Source organism: Thermobia domestica, chromosome 1 (assembly GCF_964235325.1).
Source record: "Thermobia domestica chromosome 1, izTheDome1.hap1.1, whole genome shotgun sequence".
Taxonomy (NCBI): domain Eukaryota; kingdom Metazoa; phylum Arthropoda; class Insecta; order Zygentoma; family Lepismatidae; genus Thermobia; species Thermobia domestica.
The window spans coordinates 248,734,880-248,755,057 of record NC_137454.1 but is presented as its reverse complement, the minus strand read 5'-3'; the positions used below and the strand labels follow the sequence as shown (position 1 = coordinate 248,755,057).

Here is a 20,178-nt window from a genome sequence, read left to right as displayed (position 1 = left end):
AAAAATAAGTTACATCTCTGTTCTTATTCTGCTAGTCGAATCGGAAGTGGTAAAAATCGACCATTTTCGGCTACAATATTAATCGCAATGGGTCAAAAACGGTAAAAAGATAGTGAAAATCTTTTTTATGTGAATTAGTGTCTTAAGGGTAGGTCTTCTTCTCACTGTACTAAAACCGAGAGAGATTGAAATCCACTGCAAATTCTGGTTTCAATATTGATGCTCATAGATCAAAAGCAGTAATTACATATACACTTTGTGAATTAGCATTTTTTTTTTTTAATTATTTCAGCAGTTGGCAATGTAATTTGAACTACTATGCACATGTTCTATGCCTCGATTGCAGCCAAGTGCTCATTGCATGTTACAGCGTTCCAACCGCCAAATACTTAAGTCTGGTGACTTCTGATATATACCGGTACTATCTTTGTAATTATTATTTTTTTTTCGCAGATGAACCAAATGAAATACTTTTCTTTCTGGTGGGAGTTCATGTTGTTTGCATCTCACGCCAAGCTATAGAGATACCACTACATCTCATATAGATTCGGTGGTGAAAAGGAAGTTGAACTTCAAACCAAACAACCTACCAAATTGTAATACTTAGTTATCGATTATATTATACCCACGATTTGTTTTACTTATTGATATTTCTTTGTTCAACATGGAAACTATGTCTGGTTAACAATGAGTATGTTTATAATAATGTTTGAATATCTATAGAATCATAACGATATTTTAGGTCCTATTATCAAGTTATTTTGGAGTTAGTTGTTTTGATAGGTATGCGTTCGCCTATTTTCAAAAATGTAGCGTATACCTCCCCTATACCTTGGATTACATCCTTGATTTAAAGTGAGTATACGCTTATCTATTAAAAATATCCGGTGGGTATACGCTGTATACTCCCGTATACGCTTCATTACATTTCTGATGTTCACAATACTTTCATCAAAAGACTTTTCTTTTTTTTTTAACAAAGAAAGATTCAGTCAAGTTACGTATTATCCGACATTTGATTATCCTATAATCCGTACTACCCAATCCAGTTACTTGAACAATAATCAATTAATGAATACGTTAATTTTAGCTAAATGTATATAAAGAAAAAATCAAATTGTGAATAAAGTGATAAGCACTCATGAAAGAATATCTCCAATGTAGTGTCTATGAATAGAAATTTCAATTTATTGTATTTTTAAATGCAATTGTATGTCATCACCAAAATAATTTTATAGCGGAACACTATACATCACAAGTAACATTTTCTTTTACCTTGCATCCTAGAAGCAATTATCCTAAAATAATTAATTTTTACTCTCTTAACTGTGATCAAATTTGACTTTTAGTCTTAGACGGTCTAAACTGAATTTTGCAGGTGTGCTAACTTGATCTTAGCGAACTTCATGCCAATTTTAGCTCAAATTCATGGGGGGGGGGCACGGTGGCTTAGTGGGAGAGCGGTTACCTCTGGTGCGTGGGGTCCTGGTTCGATCCCCGGAGAAGTAAGTTTGTGGTAGACAATATTGTGTTCGTGGGTTTTCTCGGGGTACTCCCGTTTCCTTCCACTTTCTCATTCCACCAATTCTTCCAACATCATTCACTTGCTTCAATCGTCGTCTCCCTCAGCCTAAAGCGCATAAGCGTGGGACGCTAAACTGAAAGATTTCATTTGTAGCTCAAATTGTTGGACTTGGTCCTAAATTTTACAGGACACCTAAGTTAGCTAATAAATTACTTAGTGGCGATTTATTCTAAATTTTTTAAATCTTTCCTACGAGTAGCGTTTTAATTCAGCTTCTGCTTTTGGTCTTGACCAAATTAGGCCACTAGTCTTTATCAAATCTCGACTGAAAGACGATCTAAGCAGAGCATTTGTGGTCTTCATACCAATTGTGATCGAACTGTCCAACTGTTTCTGAGAAATAAACATTCACGGACAACCTCTATACCTACAAAAGCGGTCAAAGTTGGCTGCTAACTTGGCATAACGCCCAATTAGTTCATTATGGACCCTTATTATGATTTTAACGTGAATATATCCAGTCGTTTCTGAGAAAATTTCACGAGTTCGTTTACTTGACAAAATTATTCTTTGACCTCTACTAGTCTCAATCTACCTAATCAGATTATAAGTGATCCAAACCAATGTTGTCCTAATTGGTCAAGGTTTTTCTTTAAAATAAAAGTCCATGGACAAAGAAAAGTTAACTTTGGTCGTTGGGCTTAACCAATCTTAACTAAATTTGGCAAGCTGTTTAAACAGCCCATCAGTAGCAGGTAATCAACACACCAACAAATATAGAAGTTGAAACATTTGATAATTTTGAAGAAAAAAAAAAGATGGTACAGAATTTAATTTAAGTCTAACAAGGTATATTCTCGAAGTGTCCCCTCGGAATTTGTGTAAAATTGATTCAAATGCACAGTTCTATTCGGCCCAATGTGTATTGTACTAATTTTAGCGCCCCATACTGGTAATGTGCATATTTGTGGGTCTTCATATATCAAGAATGCAATCATACACTATTATAACGCTCGGACACAAAATTGATTTTACTTTCTTTAAATGTAATTGGACATGATTGTGGGCATAAGCAAAACAAATTGGATCAAGTACTGCTTTTCTGACGCATGTTACACACCGCGGCCGCCATCTTAGATTCGTCATATTGGATTCAACGTTCCGTTTTTCATATAGAAATAGGTGCAAGTGATATATCAAATTCGTGTACAATTTTCTCGGAAATTCACTGGTCTAGTGAATTTTACCGTAGCTTGTTCCGTTTGGAAGGTTTGCATGTTAAATCCCTCCAGGCACTTTGCGAATAGACATTGCAGAGTAATATCAATTATGCTTACGTTTTTGATGTTGACAAATCAAAACAGTTTCTAACTGAAAAAATACTGTAGGTGTAAACAAACTCTTTACAACATTGGTGTCATAATCTTATTACATTTCAACGAGTGGTTGTTATTACTTTCATGTTATACTATGACAAGTATGTATTTTATCAAGGTCAAAATGCAAATTCAGATACGATCAGATTTGAGTGAAGACCTACCATTTCCGTATTGACGTCTTTGTGTCTGCATGTATATACGTTCAGAGAATATTTCGTCAACGATAAATCACGTAAAGGATTACATATACACACGTGGCCCTGAGCAACTGTCATTTGGTTCAATATTCGTGAAGTGCCTGACATTTAACATGCAATACCTTGAAAACGGCACAAGGTACGGTAAAACTCACTACACCAGTGAATTTCCGAGAAAATTGTACATGAATTTGATGTATCACTTGGATCTATTCCCATTTTAAAAAAATCGAAAGTTGAATTTAATATGGCGGATCCAAGATGGCGACCGGAGTGGGTAACATACGTTAGAGAAGTAGTACTTGATCCAATTTGTTTTGCGTATGCCCACATTCATATCCTGTTACATCTAAAGAAACTAAAAGCAATTTTGTGTCCGAGCGTTATAGTATTTTATGATTGAATTCCGAATATATGAAGGCCGATAAATATGCAAATTACTTGTATGGGCCGCTAAAATTAGTATAATACACATTGGGCCTCGGAGAGCTTTGAATTTGAATCAATTTTACACGAATCCCGAGGAGACACTTCGCGAATGTACCTTGTAAGATAAAAGTAAAATAACGCAAAATTGTATTTGCATTATGGTACAAAATCATAATGTCCCAATCGAGCTCTACCTGCCAGACACTTTAAAAGAACATAATTGTGCTATTTCGCTACAAACTAAAAAAATAATAATGAAGCTATATACGAGCTTCATTATAGTATAGCTTCATTATTTGTTTATTTTAGTTTGTAGTGAAATAACACAATTATGTTCTTTTACTATAATATAGCTACAGACCTTACTGCCAAGTCTATATTGCACTACTGCTATTCTATTAATGTTTACTAAAATTATTTCAAATATCACTGTCGTGAATAGGAAAGTTTTTTTTTTTTTATGTCAGTGGTCTTTTAAAATTTGGCTACGTACCGGAACATATAGTTCTGTATAAAATGTTGTATTCTGAAAACCATATGAAAGATAGTTCGTGGTTTTATTAGACAACCAAACTATCGGTATTCTTATAGATCGGCTATGTCCGTCCGTCTGTCGACAGGTAAAAACGGTTAAGAGATATCAAGAAGCATTTTTAAATAATAGGTTTCATCTTCTCCTTTAACCCCTTATTCATACTGGAAGTAGTTGAAAGTAATAATTTCCAGTTTCAACATTTTTCGCAATAGAATAAAAACGGTAATGTAGATAGCGACAAGTGCTTTTTGCAATCATTCCGCATTACGAGAGAACATCGTCGCCACCAGAGACATTCTACCCAAACCGGAAATGGTTGAAATTTACTAGTACTTCCCGTTTCAATAGACCTTCTGATTTTCGTAAAGCAAGAACGGTAAAGCATATCGTGTAGCTACTAGTACTTCCGGTTTCGATCCTGATTTTCGTAAAGCAAGAACGGTAAAGCATATCGTGTAGCTGTTGTTTTTCAATCGATCCAGCGTCCTAAGAATACGTTCCATATCCTCCCTTAACCTTCTATTTTTTAAACCGGAAGTGGTAAAAATTAGTTATGCTTACTACGTCACTATAGAACAGGAACAGTAATATACGGTGTCAAATGTTGTTTTTCTTATGTAGTCGATTCAGCATCTTAAGAGAAATACCATCACCATTCGCAACAATCTATGGATACCGAAAGTGATTGAAATTTACTAGTATTTGCAGTTTCAATATTTATTTCAATAGAGCAAAAAAGTAAGGGATATCGAAAAGAAATTTTAAACGCAAATTCAGACTCCCAAGAATGTGTTTTGTCTCTGCCTGCATCTATTTGTTGAGACCGGAAGTGGTAAAAATCTTCAATTTTTCAGTGGTGTGTTGTTTGCCACGACTCAATTTTGATATTGTTTGCGACGATTATGCCAGAGTATTTCCATTCCGATTTTATTAAATCTCATTATCGTAAAGATTCACACACACGTGGAGTGAAAGGAAGGGTTCCCAGGCACCTCTGTTTTTGATACCCTGGAACAAGTGGTAAGTGTTCTCTTCTTTGGGACGAGAGAGTCTCATTAGACTCGCTGTTGGAGGAGAACATTAAGCTCCAAACAAATGAACACTAAACAACATTAATATCACAACAGATTAATAAATTGACATAATTGTAATTTCTCTTTTAACAGAGTTCTTAATATCACCTACTGTTACATGATGTTCTGTTTTTCGTTACATTATGCGATTAAGCACCTGCATTTTATATACTTAAGAAAAAGTTCAGTTTTACGTTCCACTGTTATGCCGTGTAAGCTAAAGGATATAGTGATGATGAGAATGAATGAAAAATAGTGCAATGAAGAAAGTGGTAGGAAACAGAAGAATCCCGAGAAAACTGACGCACACGGTGTTTGTCCATCACAAACCCCAAGCACCAGAGTGAATGCTTTACCACTGAGCCACCTTTGCTCCATATATACAGTACTATTTAAGAATTGTATATATATATATATATATATATATATATATATATATATATATATATATATATATATATATATATATATATATATATATAATAGTTCAGGCGTTCGCAAGAATAGAAAAGTTACAAAATGTCAACTGTAACATAAGTATGTATGTTAACTTACGAAACTCAAAGTTTATATCATATAGCCCTTTTGCCATTTCTAACTCGTTTTAAATGTCCCGCAGCAGGCTTTCCATAGGGGTAACATAGTATAGAGTAAAATTTATGCGCTCAGAATGGTGAAATAAAGTAATGACTATAACACCATATCACATTTGGTTCATACTCGGACTCGCAGGCGGCTCGATTATCGGTATACACTCATGTGGTTCGGATTCCATGTTATGTTGTAGCTCCAGGTCTCATATACCTTGATAGTCTGCTGCTGAACGGACGCTTAAGTCAAACCTACTCATAAGGAACGGACATGAACCTGTCATCCAGACATCCAAATCAAACCTAGTTCATTCGATAAACAGAACAAAGATATGTTCATGCACAAAAAATTATGTCATGGACAACGGAGTAAGTCCTTGGGACCCATTAGCCCTGTTAGTATAAAGAAAATCGTAGACTAGCAGTGAAATAGCTATTGCATCAACACTGTTCATTGGAAAATCATGGTTTATAGCTCATTCTCTTCAGCGTGAAACAAGCTTTCCAGAGGTGCTATGTATTGGGGCCCATAACATACTTGAACAGGGAAAATTGGGAGAATGTCGGAAAAATTCCCTCCCATCAACATTGGACCCCTCTGGAGTGGTCCCGGATAAAAACACGCACTCCAAGTGTATCTCGAAAAATACTATAGAAGATAAGAAATAACTATACCAAGTTTTGTATTGATAGACAGAAAAGGTATGAGAGGAAAGCGTGCATTATTATACAATCTTTTCCTTCATATCTATTCCGTATCTTTGTTACGTTTATCGAATGGACTAGGTTTGATTCTGATGTCCGGATGACACGTTCATGTCCGTTCCTTGTCAGTTCGTGCACACTCCATCTTGTTTCAGAAATGCTATGAAGAGATTGCCCGCCCGTGTACTTTTAATAATATTTTTAATAATCTTTGTGGGCTTAAAAATTGCCAAGTAACAATACAAAAGTCACTACTTTTTTGTATTACTATTAGACTAAATTTCCTTTCTCTCATCAAAGATGTTGAAGAGATTGCTGAATCCATATACTTAATTATTATTTTGTTTAATGTAATCTCTAGGAAAGTTATGAAATATTAAAAGGGAAAAAATCCCTATTTGTCGAGATTGCTCCCCCCCCACACACACACTTACGAGTGGTCCTGATGATATGCCTATGATTCAATGTTACCTACACTTCGAACACACACAAATTGTATATCATATCAATTTTCAAAATGCATTTGGGAAGTTTGTAAGCACGCAGATGATTACATCGAGTGCTTGAATTCAACTTGACTAAATTTAACTGTGGTGTTAACAGCCGATAGCGCAGTAACCCAATAAAGTGTTTGAGACCGTTTGTCTTGTATATATTCTGTTTATAAATATAATAGATTTGATTGTTACAATATAGTCATCTGGCAATCTTCAGCTTATAAGTCGATTTTGTATAATCGACAAATATGATTATGATATAAGATAAATCAGAGAGAACAATACCGTGGCAAACAACACCAAAATTGAGTCGTGGCAAATGTCACCGTGGCAAACAACACGTAATCAATTTTTCGGATATATTACTGATCGAATTATGAAAACCAACGGAAATAGACAGCAGCAATTAGTTTTTAGATATGAATTCAGTATCTCAAGAATACGTTTCACCACTGATTTTATTCCTTTATTAGAACCGAGAAAGAGATAGCGAATAATGGCTTTTTGAAATGGATTCGCGTCCGAGAAACATATTCTATCCTTATCTTTGATCTTATTCCTCTTTTTCTACCAGTAGTTATAGATGTACTACTTTAAGTTTGAATATTAAATTCCCATAATTTGGAACTCTATCGTAGTTTTACACTATAAAACGAACTCACTTGTTTCAAATAATAATATTAGATAGCTAAAGAATTCCTTTATTTTTTCTTTTTTAAATTACTGCAAGTACTTAATGAACAAAGTTGTGTCAAATTTAGTATGCCGTTATTTGAAAGGGCAGGAACAAGTTAATGCCAATCCATGTACTATTTCTTCCTTTCTGTTATTTCTTTGCAGGTCAAGAAAGATTTCGAAGCATTACGAGACAGTATTACCGAAAAGCTGATGGTGTTTTTGTAATGTATGATATCACATCCGAAGAAACATTCAAAAGTGTACGTCAATGGATATCTAATGTTAGAGTAAGTAGTTTTTTTTTTTTTTTTTTTGCTTTGCTTTTGAAAATAACAACCTAGACTTCCATTTTAAAATGTGTGTACAACTACCACATGAATCTAAATCATGGATGTTTAGATAAAATAAATTTTCTATAGTTTGTTATAATTTTCCAAATGTTTACTAGTAAGCTTTATAGTTTCCGAATTAGATTGCTTTAATTAAAATCTCCATACTTTCGCCCATGGCTGTCCACAATAGAGTAAGGGTAGGGGGAGGCGGAAACATTTACCTAATCCTGGATATTTGTAATAGAATAACATGTGTAGGGCACTGTATTTATAAAGCAAATTACTACAAGATTCGCCAAGGGATTCGAACCCTTGTCTCTGCCAAACGAGTTTTATGCTTTACCACTCTGTTAACAATTCCCCATACAAAGATAAGAAACTAAACCAGTAGTTACGGAAGATAAAAATAGAACTTTCTATTTCTACATGTGTTGATACAATTCAAAGAATGTGAAAATAATGTCTGCCGTCTTTTCTTCTTCTAAGTTAAGATAAGAAAGAATAGTAGTAATGTAAATCGGGACCATCGTTAAGAACGATGAGATAGCCTCAACTTGAAGAACGTTTCGTAATATTTTCCTCTTTGACGAAGGTCTATATAACTTGTTTCTGAGTTAAAGAAGGAAACCTGGAGTAAGTCATTGTGACACTCACATGAGGAACGTCTCTTTATACGAGCGTTAGCATCTTGTATATAGTCTTACATGCAACGATTTTAACTAGCTAATAGTTTAGGCGGAAGATGTAGTGACGCGGTAGGTAAGTGTTTAGCGCATTGAGCTTGTAATCGACGGACCCGGTTTCAAATCCCGGCCAGGTTCAAACTTTTTCAAATGTTTCAATATCAATTTCAATGCATACTCAGTGTGACAAGCAAGATCTTCTCCTTAAAAAAAAAATGTTGGAATGAGAGTTGGAGAAGAACTGTCAATGGAGGCAATCATTTACAAACTTATTTCCAGCAGCTGTTCTAGATTTGATATTTTCATCTACTTTCTAGCGTTTTTTTATTCATGCGTGGTCAGTATTTTTATTTCTCTGAACATACAGTATATAACGAAATAGTACATTACACACAGCAATATTGAGAATAATATATGGTGTTCATTGAACAACACGCTTTGAACCATAGATATTCGTCTTAGAATGAAGAACTGTTTCGTGCGTCACGTACTCACTATTTTCTTTACATAAATACCTGACTCAGTAGTGCCAACTGCTGTCAGTGCCGAGAGAAGTTACGTGTAAGTTGGGTTGCATCTGTCCAGGCGTTCTCACAACTGCCCCAAGTAATGGAATTAGAGCACTTAGTGGGGAGATACTTTTGCTGGTGACTGTACACGGTATATCATTTACTGGTATTCATCAAACAGAAATTGCAGTAGATGAAGTCTCTTCTTGGCAAATCTTGTAGTAATTTGCTTTATAAATACAGTGCTCTACACATGTTATTCTATTATAAATATCCATGATTAGGCAATTGTTTCCGCCTCGCCCTATCCTTACTCTATTGTGTGTGGACAGCCATGGGCGAAAGTATGAAGATTTTAATTAAAGCAATCTAATTCGGAAACTATGAAGCTTATTAGCAAACATTTACTACTTAGCAGATTACTACTAGATACTTTTACTGGTGGCTGTACAATCAGATTACTTGTGGTGTTTGCCCTAAAATTAATTCAGAATGTTTCTATACATGTTTTTATTCCAGCACTTCATAATATAGCTAAGTTCAATCTTTTTGTATACTGAATTATTTTCTGCCAAAGCTGCTCAGATATCTCATCTGACGATTCGTTGTTTGATATTTACTTGCTATAGTTAACAAAGTTATTCAAAGCACAAATAGTTGTTGTTTTGCACGATGTACACGTACATCAAAGCGTGTGCGTATATTTTCACTATGCTTGAGTGTTTATCTTTTGCTTCACCCCTTCCCTCCCCATCCTCCTCGGAATATTCTAAATCCTACTATCGTCCCTGCCTTTTACATCCTGTATTTCTAAGCTGAACTTCTACATCTATATACACTAGACTTGAATTTCCGGTTTTAAGAGCCAGAGAAACCTTCGAGATCATTAATATACAAAAGTATTAGTTTTAAACATGGAGTTGAACATTAAAAAATTGAATTAGGAATTAGGAATTGTATTTCTGGCTCTTCCAGCATGTATGGCCATTTTAGCGCGTATGAGGGATGACGTTCCTCGGCTATCACACTACCAAATTTTAAATAGGAAGGAAGGAAGAGGCCTGAGACCTTTAGGCACCATCTCGTTATTTTCCTTGTTTGAATAAAAGAAAACTAGAAAAAACCTTACTCAAGATTGCAGGCCTGAAAAGATTTCTACGTAATTCCGACCGGTTTGCCCACCGGGAATCAAATCCGGGCTGTTTTCACCAAAGACGAGCATTAGCAACTACACTGCGCGGAGTCACCATTTGAAAATAGAAAATAACAATAAGACAAGAACCATTTAGAAAAGAAATAAAATGTTGCACTGAAGAAATACACATTCAACATGATTTAATTCATTTCCAGCTGAAAATCATATCGGCCATTTCACATTTAACCTAATGCTTATTCCTCCAAAAAGATCATATCAGGGACGAAACAACGGGAAATAAGATATCTGGCAATGTTTCTATACCTAAATTTATAACTAAGTAACTGATATATATAGTAAAGGACATATTGGCAAAAAAAAAAAATAATAAATAAATAAATAAATAAAATAAAATAAAATAAATAGGTAGGCAAATTATAGCTTTAACCATCTCATATAGGGATATTTATTTCCAATAACTATAACATAAATTATTTCAAAATCAGAAGAAATTACTGTAAACATATTATTTATTTCCCAAAAATGAAGAACTAAGTCGTGCCTTAAGATGAATATGTAAGTTAACAGTATGGTATTCGTAAAGAATGCATAGCCCTTCAACAACAAATATAGCCTTAGTCAAAGTTTTTTTTAAAGCCCTGCGACATCACCAACTTATGAAAAATGTTTTTTAAAAAATCTTAATAATACATTCACATCCAGACATGTAACATACCTTAAGGCATTATCTACATAGTATGATATATTATCGATACAAGAAAACAAGCCAACATGTGCTTCGCAATCTATCTTTTAACACATTGGATTGAAATTTCAGTGCTGGTTTGAAATACTATCAGATTCTCTATCTTGGAATGTTTCCTCCTTGATAAGATCGTTGGGCAGAATGAGAATTAGGAAAAAATAGACTTGGCGTTTCGCCTAAAATTAAGGATGTAACTTTTATCTGAGTGACAACTAATAAACTGTTAGGCGAAATGAGGATAAGATAAAGTGTGAAAACACCATTCAATACATCTATCATGATAACATCATTACCCCATTACTCTTCATTTTATCTCTTACCCTTACCATTACCCCCAAATTTTACCACACATTTCGTTGAAGTCCTATAAAAATTTACCCAAAACACTTTCTAAAAGAGAAATTCTACCTAGAGATACGTTAAAGTTCTAAGATCTCTAATTTTTTAATTCACAAACTATTTACAACGTCAAAAGTTTAAATTTCCACCAAGAACGCTTCTTTATAGGTGTTTTGACCACGCGAAAACTGCTTGTGCCAAAGCGACCTAATTTAAGTATGAACGTCCACTGAGAGTGTCCTTCATTGTTTGAAATATAATAATTGTCGAAAACAGCCAAAAATTCCTGGGATCGAAGTCTGGTGAATTGGAAGTATGACACACCACTTCAAAGTTGTTGTTACCAAGGAAGTTCTTAAATAGAAGTGTCCGATATCTTCGTGCAAAAGCACATGAACAACCCTCTCAGTTTCTTTTGCCCGTAATGTTGGGATTAGCATAATCTCCAAAAAATGAAATGAAATCTTTGAGTTTTACGTCCCACGGTTATGCCGGTTAGGCTAAAGGAGACGGTGATGATGAGTGATGAATGAAATTGGTGGAATGAAGAAAGTGGGAGGAAACGGGAGAACCCCGAGAAAACCCACGAACACGGTGTTTGTCCACCACAAAGTTCACTTGGCGGGGGCTGGGATCGAACCCGGGACCCCAAGCACCAGAGGTGAACGCTCTACCACTGAGCATAATCTCCAAAGTATGTTCATAAAATACAGCTATTACTAAAGTGCCCTCTAGAACACAATGAGTGAAAATTACTCCTTCGCTATTCCAAAACATTGCTACCATCACTTTTCGAACACTGGCTCAGTGGTAATTTCTTTGGTGGCAGGGAGTCTGTGCTTCCATTATGCGACAAGATTGCCTAATATTACAATATGTATCCCGAACAGTTGAGAGGTGTATAAATGTTCCATGTGTTTACTATTATTTTTTTAATATATATTACAGGATGATGCTGGACGGGACGTAGTAGTGGTATTGGCAGGCAACAAGCTTGACCTTGTTGAACAAGGAATCAGGCGTCAAGTTCCTACTGAAGATGGACAGAAATTATCACAGGTAACATAATTATTGTTCATCTACTAGGGTTTTCTTCAGTTTAATGTTCCACGATTATGAACCGAGTCTAAAGTAGATGTGATAATGGAATGGATCATAATGGTGGAATGACGAACGTGGGAAGAAACGGAAGAAGTCAGGGAAACCCACACATATGTGTTGATCCGGACCACAAAGGTGCTCTACCATTGAGCCATTGAGAGTCTATCGGCCAGAAAGCCTACTTCATCAGTGTTTTGAGATCGAACCAGGGACTTCATGAACCATAGATGAGCGCTCTACCATTAAAAGACCACAGCCTGTGGCACTCCTTTAGATTATTATGATAACTTTTATGCATCCCGATCAACAGTAAGTGTTTCAACATATATTTTTATTGTAATTATGAAAGGAGTCAAAATGACTCCATTGGGCATTTAAGGTAGATTTAGCAAAATCGCGTCAAAATATTTAGTTATACGTTTGATTTTTTTCATCATATATGGAAGTGAAAATAGTTTAAAATCACGGAAAGTTTTTGTCACTCGCGTAGGAAGAAAATTGTAATAAAAAGTTTACTGAGAAGGAGTCAAAATGACTCCACCGGGCATTCTAGTGTTAACAGATAGGGCCTGCACATGAAGCAACAACAGCTGGTGGTATCGAGATATTTCTTAATCTGGTAACGGTGCAAAATTCGTTACTATAAATCTGAAAAGACCTTTTGTAAATATAGAAATTCTTGAAGCTACATTCTGCAGCTCGCTGTCACATCCTACATAAGCTTTAATTTTGCGGTCCTATGAACTAAACTGTACATATTGAATTGCAGTGTAATATTAAACTAACGTGAAAACTTGAGAATGTGGATATTATAGTACATTACATAAACCGTGTGGAGGGACTTTCTCGGGTTCTTCCATGTTCTTTCGGTCTCATCATTCCATCATGATCATTAATCTCATCACCATCGTCTCCCTTAGTCCCGATGCATAATCGTAAAACATTAAACTCAAATATATATATATATATATATATATATATATATATATATATATATATATATATATATATATATATATATATATATATATATATATATATATATTTAAAAAAACATATACAAGTATAGCTTTTCATTTCGTCTCTGTTCATTATTACTTGGCTGTGAACTGTTTTGCAGTAGCCCAGCCTATCACTTGCTTATTGAAATTATGAAACACGTTGAAGAACACTTTCTTAAGACATTATATTGTATGTTATTTATATATCATATGAATACACTGAAGACTGTATTGTTTTTATTTATGTATTTATTTTCCCTTAGGAGATGGAAGCACTATTTTACGAGACTAGCGCAAAGACTGGGCAAGACGTGTATCAATCGATGTACCAAATGGCGTCGTTATTACAAGAAAGGCAGGATGAAGAAATGGAAAGAGCTCTTAGATTAAGCGTTGCTGATGAGTTTCCAAATAAACGGAAGCGGTGTTGCTGACTATGTCCTTGTTGAAGCCATTTATATATCTATCCAATGGCTTGTGTTGACAATAAATACTGGAACTAGAAAAAGAAAACTTCCTTCTTCTGTGATGAAAATAAGCATGAGTGAGCAAGTTATATTGTGTGTTGAAAAGACTTCTGCAAATTAACTCTTTATTTTGCAATTAAAAATCTTCTTATGAAGTAGCTTATGAATCAGTCCGTTGATTATGATTATAGAATAATATTTTAGATTATAGAATAGCTTATCATAGTAAGAAATATAGGCAGTTGTTATTTTAATGTGTGAGATATTTTGTGCACTATTAGATGGAATTACCTGTATAGTCTTGTTCAAAGGATCATGGTAACCCTCTTCTAGTCCGGAGATAAATGTAAATCACACACACACATACACACAAATATATATATGACTTTGTGTTCGTTGTTAATGATATTTGTTTCAAGTTAATATACATGGTAAATTGTCCTATGCACAATTGTAAGAATGAGATCTTTTAAAGAGAGATATGTGGCTAGATTTTTTTTGAACAAGGTTATGCATTGTGAAATTCCTGCCAATTGTATGTTCCGAGAGACAGTATATGTATATTGAATGAACATTCTTCTAAAGATGTATTTAAATGTTTATATTTAGTTATTTAAGATATATAATGATATTTAATAAGAGATTTTAAATGGAAAAATTAATCATTTACATAATACGTTGTAAGAAGTTACTAGTCACTAAATTTTAAACAGTCGCACAAAAAACTTGCAATTCAATAACATAATAATTTTTGTTGCTAAAAGGGTTAAATTAGTGTTACATTTCTGCTGCAGGAAAACAAAAATATTATTCAACATGCTTACAGAACTGAATTCACTATTTAGTTCATCGTAGATCTCCAGTAAATATTTATATAGGCACGCCACGTTTAATGTAAAAGTGCTGTACCTAACACTTTTCATTTCATTCATCCATTCATTTGCACTCATTTCATTTATGAAAGCCAAATAGACTTTATATATAAGGCATCCAGTTATCTTCTAACTTTTTCTTGAAGATTTAGTAATATGTATCGATAATAGGAAATTTAATTAGTTATTTATTTTAAAGGATCTTACTCACCATCAAAATCAAACATTAATAATGAAATTTTGCAGTAATTGGTGGTCATGAAACCATGAAAACAGAACTGAATGTTTAGTAAGGTCACATATTTTATAAGAGAGAAGCATATTCGTAATCGCAAGCGAAACAATGTGTAACATTTCCTTTTAAAAAAAATAGAAGTTAGGAGAAATCATAAAATGAATTTGCTCAGGTCAAAAAGAAAAAAAATGCAATGAAGATTTATTAATTTTAGAACATAAATTCCAGTAGATACATTCTTTTATCTGCAAAAGACAAAGAAACTTTATTGAGACTAGTTTTTAAACTTCATGTCACTCAACTGCAAGAGTCTGACAAATGTTCTGAAAAATTCTAGTTTCCCTAGAGTTCAATTAGCTTATTATTATAACATTTTAGAAGATTGGAGCTGATAGTCAGTAACAAAATTTAAAGACTAGATTCATGTCTAAATGAAATGTAGAGTTACAGCTTAACGTGGGATCTGGATATGAGCTCCCACCAGGAATCGAACTCGGGTTTCCCACGCCAAAGACGCGTATGCCAATCATACACTATGTAAGTTTAAAGAAGTGAAATGACATCTAAGAAGGCAAATCTTATCTTTAACTTTGAATTTCAGTCATTACTCTCACTTCAGGTTTAGTGAATGTACAGAAGCGAACGAAATATTTAAAGGAATCATGCTTCCTGAATCCCTAAAAATATGACGTGAGAAGATATGTATGAAACCTTCTATCCAAGCTCGAATTTCTTTTATTTTGCTGAAATATAAACAATTTTATCAATTAACATATAACTGTGTAGCGATTCTTCAAGATGTATTATATCTATCGAAAGAAATACAGAGAACTTATATTCAGGAATTGATATCTTTGTGAACTAAGTGCTTTGTTAGGAACTCGTAATTTTACGTTTGATTTTCGTAATAACGTTGTACTCGTATCTGTCATTTCCATTTACTTATTTAGTTTTTATGCCCTTGTACAAGTTGAAAACTTCGAGTTTGAGGGTCTACCTTTTCCCGATGTGATTTTTTAAAAGTGTTTTCAATCGAACCGAGAAACGTTAGAGAGTATATTTTAAATTTACTGTCCTAACTCGAAGTCCTCAATACATTCAGATGTGATTCGTGCATATCATTAATTTCCATAAACAATGGGTCTAAACATGAATTCAGCAATAAGAACTATTTATGCAATGAAAAATACAGCATTCCTTTTATATGTAATTATTTATTTTATTTCTATGTATATACTGACTACAATGTATTCATATGTAGCTATTAATGTACACTTTTGCTCCAAGGGTTTATATATTTTTCAATGTGTTCTGTAATTGTTTGTAAGTACCCGAAGGATAATTTCGTTTTATCGCTTATTATTATCAAACTGTAAAACAAAGTGCAAACTGAAAGGCTTGTGTGGACGGAAATAGGTATAAAAGAAATATAATAAGAATCAATATTTATTAAAACAGCATTAGTCACTATCTTAATGAATATTATTTTTACAGCTTTTAAGGGATCTGTATGAATAAGTTTATCTTTTACTGATAAAACGACGTGTTCTCCTTTTTCGTAAATGTCATCTTTCAATGTTGTTTCAACTCTAAACAATTCATACAGACTCCAGAAAGCAAATAATTGAATATCTTTAAAAGATTGACTGACGTTATTTGTAAAACAACGCATATGAATACAATATTGATTACGTGTTCATGTGCATATATAAAGTATTTCATTATTGAAAATAATTCCAAACAATAAATGTTCTAATCAAGGAAATGGATCAATAGAACATCTTCCTTAAAGGAGAGAACACAAAACAAATCAGCAAATAGAAAATAAAAAAAAAGTATTATTTTAAACTGTTTGCACTATTATTGTAATTTTATTTTGTAAAATAAATTAGTTTATTCACTTTAAAGCAATAATTCAAGTCATGATACACGGATGTTTAATTAATCATGTACTTATTTCTTTATTGTTTATACCATTATAATAATTAATTTCTAATACATTTTATCAATCACCGTTGTGTTCAAAAAAATGAAAGTTTTCTTTGTATCTATTTTGTGTTGCTACAGTTGTCTCCAAAGTTCATTAATTCTTTAAACTATTTTTTCTTAACTGTTTACCAGGTGGGAAAAATGATTTTAGTTATGTTTTGTACTTAACAATAGAGAGAAAGATTTTATTTGTAAAGGAGTATTGCAAACTATAATATATCAAAAACCCGTAAATGTATTATACAAAGTTAGCTGCAAAAATAAATTTGTGTAATAAATATTCAATTTTGCAGCTATTGGGCATTCTTTTTTAATATACGTATATTGTAAACATTTACGATGGGTTGTATTAAATTGTTAGAAGTATTTTTTTATATATAAAATCTAGTCATGTTCTATCTTGGGAATGATTATAATAGGTAAATATTAGTGTAGAAATATATATGTTTTTTTTTAAAAAAAAATCAGTATTACATTTCTCGAAATTGTTTCGTTTTACAATAGTTATTTGTCAAAAGTACTGAGTTCATATTGAGCCAAATTAAAAACTTTAAATAAACTTACCTGAAAATGTATAAAGAGTTGAAAGTTTTAAAAAATTCTACAGAAAAATATTTCACATTATTTTATTCAAGAAATATATTACGAGAAAAAATTTTCAACAAAAAATAAAAAACTTCGTGGATTTCTATAGTTGCTACCTTCAGTTACTGTATGCTTGTAAATAAGAATATATTTTGTTTGAATAAATATTAAAGTTTAAAACACGTTTTTTTTTTAATTAATGCAATTTAAAAACTCTTCCTTACATGTTACATTTTCAGGTTGCTACACTGTACTGAACTAAGATATGGCAGTTTTCTGCTCTTCTTCTCAGTAGACTGCACGGAGAGAAGGAGGAGCAGAGCAGACAGAACATCTGATAAAAGACAGTTGACAGGCAGACAAGAACATTAATAGCGTAGTCGATGGTTTTATAATAGAAGCATACTACTCGTGAATCTATGACCATGGATTCATCATCAACACTTGTTATTTCATTCCCCTACCTCATCTCTTCACTGTAGTATTTCCCTGGTTCTGAAAGCTAGCTTCTACGGTATACGAGGTATGATTGGTAAGTTTTAAGACAGGTGGCACTACTACTCAAGAGGAGTAGATATAATTGCCGTTGGCGTGACCTTGATACGTGCTGCAAGAATCACTGCCATATCTTAGTTCAGTACAGTGTAGCAACCTGTTGAGTGCGTGCGGGCGTGTGTCTCATGGCGGATTATTACTTGCGCAAAGTAGATGAAGAACTGAACAACGCGTTTGTGTCAAATTTTGTTTTAAAACAAGGTAATCTGCTTCGGAGAATTATGAACTCTTAAAAACAGATTTTGGAGATAAATGTCTGAGCCGGTCAAATGTGTTTATCTGGTTTTAAAGACGGCCGCGAATCAGCCGAAGATGACCCTCAGTCCGGCCGGCCTTCCACATCAAAAGCCAAGGAAAAAATAGTGAAAGTTCGCGATTTAGTGCAATCCAACCGTAGACTTACAATTAGAGAGATGGGTGACAACCTGAACTTAAGTTTCAACTCAGTTCTGTCAATCTTAACTGACGATTTGAACATGCATCGAGTGTCTGCAAAATTCATTCTTAAATTGTTGTCAGACGAGCATAAACAACACCAAGTGGAAGTGTCCCAAGACCTGCTTAATCGAAACAGACCCAAAATTGTTAAATAGGGTAAAATCAAGTGATAAAACATGGGTTTATAGGTATGGTCCAGAAATAAAGGCCCATGGAAGGGATTTGACTCAATTGAAGACATCCAGGGAAATACGGAGAGAGATTTCTTCACACCCTTACGAAAGATAATTTTCAGAAATGCTTCTAGAAGTGGATACACCGTTGGAATCGGTGTGTTCAGACAGCAGGGGACTACTTTGATGGAGATCCATCTCAATAGCCTGTAACTACTGCCATTTTTAAATTACAAGACCAGTCTTAAAACTTTCCAATCACACTTGGAACGGTCTGTTGGAAATGATTAATTTAGAGCTTAAGAGTAAATTGAAATCAGAAGTTGGGCCAAGTTTGGATTTTCCATTAAAATTTAGAGAATACAATAAGTTATAGTATGAAGTATAGTTATAGTGTTAATTCCAGACAAATTTTCTCAACTGAGGAATACGACATGATATTTACACCGTCATAATGTTACCATGTCGTATTTTTCAGATAGAAATAACACATCCAAAATTTTTATCCATTTTATCATCCTGTATTTGATTTTTTCCTAGAAAAACAAATAGTAGTGTCACGGTTAATGAAATCACGTAAAGGAGTTTGATTTGGTTTTTGGGAACATCCTGGCTTCATACAGCCTGGCCAAAGTGGATGGTGATCCATCAAGTATTTCTTGATATTTTGTGTCTTCCGAATGGACATACGGACAGACTAAGTGGATATATGAGGACTATTTTTTCAAGTATGGTCCGATAGTCATTAGAAACAAAACTAGTAAAGATAGTGCCACAAATTTTTTGTTATTTTCTCTGTACATATTTTTGTCGGTATAGTTTTGGATTGACAGGTTCAAAAATAAAGTTGAAAAATACGTTGACTCAGTATAGTCTTAAGTGTATGTTGGCCAACCAACAATTTGCCGTCATTTTGTCAGCATAGTTTTGGATTAGGAAATGTAAAAATAGTGTTAAAAACTACTTTGGCTCAATATAGTCTAAAGTGTGAGTTGGCAACTAACAATTTCCTGTCATTTAAAAATAGTTTCAACTTGCATTTCCAATCGCAATTCCTTCGTGAAGATTATGATGGCAATGAAGTTAGTTAGCAAATACTCGGTAAAATGGCCAATTACAACGCAGGGCCGATTTCTACTGTTGAGCCTGTGCTGCTGCGGTTTCTCTTGCAACTTTCCTTTTCTGCACCTTCTGACTTCCCCAGCACCCTTCATCACACTCTCTAACTAAACAAATTGATTTGAAATAATATGAGAACTTGCTTCTTTCTCAGCTTTAGCGATCTCCACTTACATTAATACTTCCCCATTGGTTCTTTATTCAATCATGCTGATTTTCTCCATCCTTTACCATTATGATATTCCGCAAGAGGGACCCTGGAATCAAGCAA

General features: G+C 33.8%; 1 protein-coding gene across 1 annotated transcript in view; it reads left to right on the top strand.

The window, feature by feature from the left end:
• Positions 1-17,239, top strand: part of LOC145694996 (EF-hand calcium-binding domain-containing protein 4B-like) — a 132,514-nt gene extending 115,275 nt beyond the window's left edge. Inside the window, exons 15-17 of the mRNA XM_081771826.1 lie at positions 7,771-7,895; positions 12,321-12,431; positions 13,738-17,239. Coding sequence (XP_081627952.1) covers positions 7,771-7,895; positions 12,321-12,431; positions 13,738-13,908 — 407 coding nt within the window. The 3' untranslated portion in view covers positions 13,909-17,239. The remainder of the gene's footprint in view (positions 1-7,770; positions 7,896-12,320; positions 12,432-13,737) is intronic.
• Positions 17,240-20,178: the final 2,939 nt, after the last annotated feature.